At 41.3% G+C, this 6,432-nt stretch overlaps 1 protein-coding gene across 1 annotated transcript; it reads right to left on the minus strand.

Annotated features, from left to right (window-relative positions):
• Positions 1 to 457: 457 nt before the first annotated feature.
• On the minus strand, positions 458 to 6,432 carry LOC127767647 (BTB/POZ domain-containing protein At1g30440-like). Its single transcript, XM_052293050.1, has 4 exons — positions 5,407 to 6,432; positions 3,581 to 3,650; positions 1,455 to 2,642; positions 458 to 1,287 (listed from the first exon to the last, which is right to left on the minus strand). Exons 1-4 carry the CDS (start codon positions 5,466 to 5,468, stop codon positions 733 to 735), a joined length of 1,875 nt encoding a protein of 624 aa, XP_052149010.1. The 5' UTR covers positions 5,469 to 6,432; the 3' UTR covers positions 458 to 732.

Raw genomic sequence — 6,432 nt, forward strand, 5'->3', positions numbered from 1 at the left:
GTTTCATATAAAAAGATTGGACATATTATCTTGCAGAAGAGAACTCTAGTTTGCAACTTTGCTATCAGAATCTAAGACCCAGCTCCTAGTATCGGCAGGTCCCTGACGACTAAAAAAAAATACTACTCACTGGGTCACTCAAAAACTATCCCAATTAAATGACAACGAGTTTTCATTAGCCAGATCTTTGATTGCTTGAAGCATTATCATGCTCGAGTCAAAGATTCCTCCTTTGCTGTGTGGTGGCGGTCTGAATATCACATGCCCATTTACATCTCACAATTTCAAATCAGATAGTGATGCCATCTTCAGAAGTCAAATTAAACAGGCAGCTGAATTTCGGCATTGCTGTTAATTGTCTTCTAGTACTTCCTGAACTGCAAAACCTACACAGCAGTCATTGATACTGAACCGTTTGTGCCGAACAATCAAACCATTGGTACAGGGAAACATCATAAGTTACAGATGAAGTCTCTTACAGCTATGAACTGATCATCACTTGTACAGTTGCACTAAACACCAGTCAAAAGAGAACATCAGATCCTCATTTCTTACCTACACATTTTCACTCTCACTAGCACTCAAAGCATCGCAAATGTTCAACCTTAAGGGATTCAGAGACCACTACACTCCACGCATTTTAACCTAAAAGAGCTAGTAGGAACATGGAAGAAGTTAAAAAGCAATTTTAACACCGGGCTAAAATTACAAGCGAACCGAGGTTCAGAGGATTCAGGCATCTCCTGCAAGCTGCTTCTTTTGCCTTGATACCTTGGCTTGCAGCTTGTCGAGCTTCGCGCTCATGCTCTTGTGCTGCTCGCTGACTGATCCCTCCTGGGCGCTGCACATCTGCGATTTCAGCTTCAGGTTGAACTTCTTGGGGACGCGGGAAGCCCACCCACCGCTCTTGCCACGCCCCAGCTTTTGGATCTCCTGCCTCATGGTTGAGCACTCCTTCTCGAGCTCAGACAAGCGCATCCTCATGTTGTCCATGCCAACCTTGAGGACCTGGTTCTCCCTTACAGCCGTAGCCCATCCCCCGGCCTCGCCTGATGTTGTGATGCCGCTTCGCAGCGGCCTAGATCCCTCGAGGTTGTCGGAGACGAGCAGGCACCCGGCAATTGAGGTTCTTAGCTGGAGTTGCTCAAAGAAGAGGACTTGTACAACAACGCGCAGTGGCAGCCTCTCGTTCTGTGCAGCATGGGTGCATGCTTCCAGGGAGAGCTTCTGGCAGTCCATTAGCCGGCAGAGCTGCTCCCGTTCAGCTTCTGATAGCCAGGAATGTGCCTGTGAGCAACATTAATCCGTAGTATTAAAACAGACGCAAAGGCAGATTGGGGACAAGTCATGCATGCATTATGTGGTTCAATGTTCAGTTCTTTAAGGCAGAACACTATTGGTTGTTGCTGCAAACAAAGATGGAGCACAGCAGTAAAAGATAGTGAAATATTTACCTTCAAATATATATCAATGGCACGATAGAGCCCATCATCCAACGGGCGGGCATACTCAGGCACAGCAGATGCCAGAGCTTGGAATTTTGGAAGTTTCAAATTGATATCTGGTGCGATCTCTGCAAGATAGCCATCAATTAACTTGGCTACAGTAGTGATTGGTGCCAAAGAAGGGGATGCCATGACGTCATCCAAACATGGGGAGGCGGCACCATTAGCCTGGTCCATTGCCAAGAAATGATCAAGAATCCTCTGCACACACTCGACATTATACAGAGTTTCCATTGTGTATGAGAAATTTGGCAGCAGTAGATCCTCCAGAGTGGCATGGTCCAGTTGCATGCCAATTCGCTTCTCTAAGTTGGAAATGCAAGTGGGGCTGGCTTTTAGAATCATGGCTGTGCGAAGGAGCCCAAGCAAAACTCTTGTAGATGCTAAACCCTTCTGAACAGGCAATAGTCTATCAATCTCCTCAAGTAAGTTCTTCTGTTCCACCTCAGACAGAGTAGCAGTCAGAGGCACTGCTCCCATGCTATGACGCCTATTTAGTCCCGGGAGATACTTTTTAGCATAGTATGTCAAGGATCCAGCAATGATCTCAGGTCGGATCCCACGAGACTCCATGGTAGAAATTAACCTCTTGTACATGTGGAAACTCAATGCTGAAGCATCCTCATACCACCAGTTTGAACTGAAGTTTCTGGGCCTGGCACCTGTGCTGATCCCGTTCCACAGTACACTGCCACCAGGGCTTTGCATAATGCCATGTTCCCTTATTGGCCAACCAAAGAGGTTTGGATCGGTAGTAGCCTTCGATGCTAATGACTCAATGCATCTCTTCACAATTTGAAGGTTTTCAGCATGAGGGAGGAGATCTTCACATGTTTCCAGTGCTTTCAGAGAATCTTTCCAGTTACGAATGATAACTTGGTTAAGGAAAATCTCTGACTGTGAAATCAAGTTGTCCTCAGCTATTTCTTCAGTCATCTGGAGATGCTCAGAGGCACAGCGCAGGTAAACAACATTTTCAGATGAAAGTTCTATTTTCACTCCATAGCAAAACCTTGCTACTAGCTCAAATGACTTTGCACCCCCAGGTATATCATTTAGTCTGATCACACATTCGTCTTGGTCTGAAGTCTCCTCTATCAACCGCTCAAGAAAGGCACTTTTTGAAAGTAAAGGGAACTGCAAGAAAATTGTACATGTTAAGAACAGCCAGAGAAAGTCAAATGTATGCAAGTTAAAAAATGCAAGCAACTGGCTGTTGAGAACAGATGCACTTTTTAAAAAATTATCTTCTGCACACTGCCATATACTCCCTCCGTCCCACAATATAAGGGATTTTGAGTTTTTGATTGCAATGTTTGACCACTCGTCTTATTCAAATTTTTTTTGCAAATATAAAAAACAAAAAGTTGTGCTTAAAGTACTGTAGATAATAAAGTAAGTCACAAATAAAATAAATAATAATTTTAAAAAAAATTGAATAAGACAAGTGGTCAAACGTTGCAAGCAAAAACTCAAAATCCCTTATATTATGGGACGGAGGGAGTATGTATTTAAAGTGCATGCAAGCAAACTATCAGTGGAAAGCATATATGTGTTGCTTGTAATCTTCACATACATTATTTGCATTTAAATTTTTCTTCTACGAGTGCAAGGCATGCAAGCTACTACCAATATTTTTACGTGTGTGTGTGTGTGTGCGTGTTCTACTAGTTAAAATATATGTTTTGCTTGTATTGTCGACATATATGTATTTAAATTTGCTTCTACATGCATACTTACTATATGTATTACTTGCAATTTTTTTTAACCAACACTATCTGCCCATGTGCATCTGTAGGTGACTAATTGATCCTATGTTAATATATTATTATTTTTGGATCTGATGCTAGTCATTCATTTAGTTATTATTTAGGATATAGTGCACTTATTTGCTATCCATTATAAGTTTATAAGGTGTGAGCACTACGCTAGTTCTCCAAAAAAATCTTCAGTTGGAGCAAAAAAGGGGGAGATAATTACAGATTTCCTCATGGGACACTGTTAAGCTATCATTCCTACCATTAGCAGTGCTGACTACTACTTTTATGAGCAAACATAGGGAAAGGCATAATTACCTTATGAAGGTGGAAAGACATGTCTCCAACCTCAACAGTAACATCGCTGGGAAGTCCAGTTGTACAGAACCTAGGAGATTTGCAAGAAGGAAGAACAGTCATCATCCACAGTGAGTTGAGTCACCAAATTTTACTGAAAAAAATTGAAACGTGCATGCTGAATGGAATGGACTCCTAAAGGTCAAATGTAAATTTCAAAGAAATTTTCAGTGCACATCCTATTTAGAAACAAGTAAAATATTTTCTGAAAGAAAGTACAAGTAAACATGCACCATTGTTGGATAAACCTGACTATCTATTGCATAAAGAAAAAGCCATTCATAATCTTTCTTTAGTCTGTTAATAATGTAATGTTTCATTAGTACTACTATTTGTAATTATTACAATATATTTCTCGCAGGACAAAAACAGTTATGCAGCTAAGAAGCAGTGCATAATTTCTCTTAATCTCTTCTTTCTACTCCATAAAGCTAATGCCCACTAAACACCTAAAGCTCAACATTCAAGCATAGTATGTATTAGCACTCTTAAAACCTACATGCAAGCATGCCACATCAACCCATTAAGCACACAAGCTCAACATGCAAGCATATAGTAATTATGTCTACAATTTATTTCATTCTAAAACTAAGCATACACATGCTAAATCATCATTCTCGAATCATTTTCATAATATTTCAATCCAAATCATTTCATCATTTCTCCAATATCTAACATATATCCCGCAGCAAAGCGCGGGACATCATTTAGTATTTATTGTCCACAAGACAACATATAACATCAATACATCATGACTGTCTTATCTCTCTTAGAACAGACACATCAGAATATTTAATACTTAGATTCAACAGGCTGGAAGGAGGCTGATTGAGTTTGAAAATTACAATATTTGATTGGTCCACTGAAAACAAATCCAAACCTGCTCCCATCTAAATAATTACATGATGGTTACAACTTCTCTGTTATGAGGAACAACAGCATCTCACTGCCAACTAATGTGATGTGGATCCACGAAAAGCTTCACGACACCCTCCCCATAAACTAATTGCACAAGCAGTCAACTGCAATTTACTGGAATATTTGTGGATTGAATAATAATGATTAACCCACCAGCTTCAATGTCCATAATTCATTTAGTGTGTGGGCAATAATGCACCAAATGGGTGATAAAGATGAATTCTCACTTATTTCTCTACGGACTACGGAGAAATATGCAAGATTCAACTCTAGTGTTATATAGGGTATACTGAAAAGTACAACCTGATTTAAGGGGGAAAAACTACATAATTTGATTATTTGAAATTCAAACTTTTGGCAAATCCTCACCTATGAACAACTAATTCAGGTTTCAGCCCAAAACTTTACTTTCTCCCAACAAGTGGAATACTATTAGTTGGACCAGCTTTGCCAAGTGCTAATACAGCATCTTGTAATTGCAATGGACTGAAGAAGAGAACTGAGTACGCAAAAAACGAAACAAATGCAAGAAATGCATCACGAAAAGAGCGCGCATAGAGTGCAGGCGTGCAGCACAGACAAAGTACGAGTTGACTTCTGAAGAGTCACACTTTCAGAAATACTTAGCTCTCTACCCATCCATACCCCCAAAAATATCATGAATCCGCAGCCAAAAAGGAACCTTTTTTTGGCCAAATTTTCACACAATTTGTCTCCCCTCTCAGGTCCCAGATAGCGAAACAACAACAAAGAACGCAGACAAGGGCGAGTCTTTCATGACAACACATCAAAACACAGAGAAAACTAAGGATGAAAAATAAAAGAAGTGAGTAAATTAAAAAAGAAGAAGAAGAAGGCGAGAGCTTTACCATGCCTGCCCTTGCCTTCTGAAAGCATCAGGCTTTGATCCCAGCTTCACCGACGACGCCATCCCGGGCAGAAATCTCTCTGAACCTCAAACGATTCCGCCGCCGACGCCTAAGTAGGAGATGGCACGCAAGAACACCCCAACCGCAACCGCGCAAGCCCCCAACCACCGCTCCAGAAGCTCAAACCATGGACGCCATCGAAAAGAGCTCTCTCTCTCTCTCTCTCTCTCTCTCTCTCTCTCTCTCTCTCTCTCTCTCTCTGCCTCTTCCAAGAACCACAGAGCAGAGAAGAAGCAGGCTCACCAATTCACGGCCCTCTCCTTTCGGCCGGCCACCAACTAATCCAACCACTCCTCCAAACAAACGAAGAACCACTCCAATGGGGGGAATCAAGAAACCGCAAATGCAGGCGGTTTAATGGTGGTGGGGGGATCACACTGACACGGTGGGAGCAGTAGGAGTAGGAGATGAGAGGAGGCCAGCCAAGCCAGCAGCAGGTAGTGGTGGGCTTCTTGAAGAGGGCAGTTTCTATTCTGTCTTCACTCTCTCTCTCTCTCTCTCTCTCTCTCTCTTCTTTTGTGTGGGTTTGAGTGTACTAATCAAGCTTTGAACCATGATGCTTTGTTTTCTTCACTTCAGTTCTTGAGGGATTTTGGTCCCAAGTACAGTACAAGACCCAAAATTTAAGTAAATAAAAAAGGGGGGCAGATTTTTTTTTTCTTTTGGAGAGGAGTACCAACTGTACTATGTGAGAAAAGGGGAGAAAAAAATAAAGATGAGAAGAAAGAAAAAGAATTTTGTCAGTGAGTCAAAGCAGCAAGCTGCCAAACAACAAGAGAAGATGTCAAAAGGAATCCTAAAAGGTCAGGTCAACAGATCGTCAAGCTGCTGCTACCATGAATCAGCAAAGGAAAAAGGAGAGACTGCATCTTCCAATTATACAGAAATAATTAAGAGTGATAAAATGGAAAGAGAAGATGAGATTAGGAATCCCTTCAAAAGGAAAAAAGAATAATCAGGATTAGA

Source organism: Oryza glaberrima, chromosome 3 (genome assembly GCF_000147395.1).
Source record: "Oryza glaberrima chromosome 3, OglaRS2, whole genome shotgun sequence".
Classification (NCBI taxonomy): Eukaryota; Viridiplantae; Streptophyta; class Magnoliopsida; order Poales; family Poaceae; genus Oryza; species Oryza glaberrima.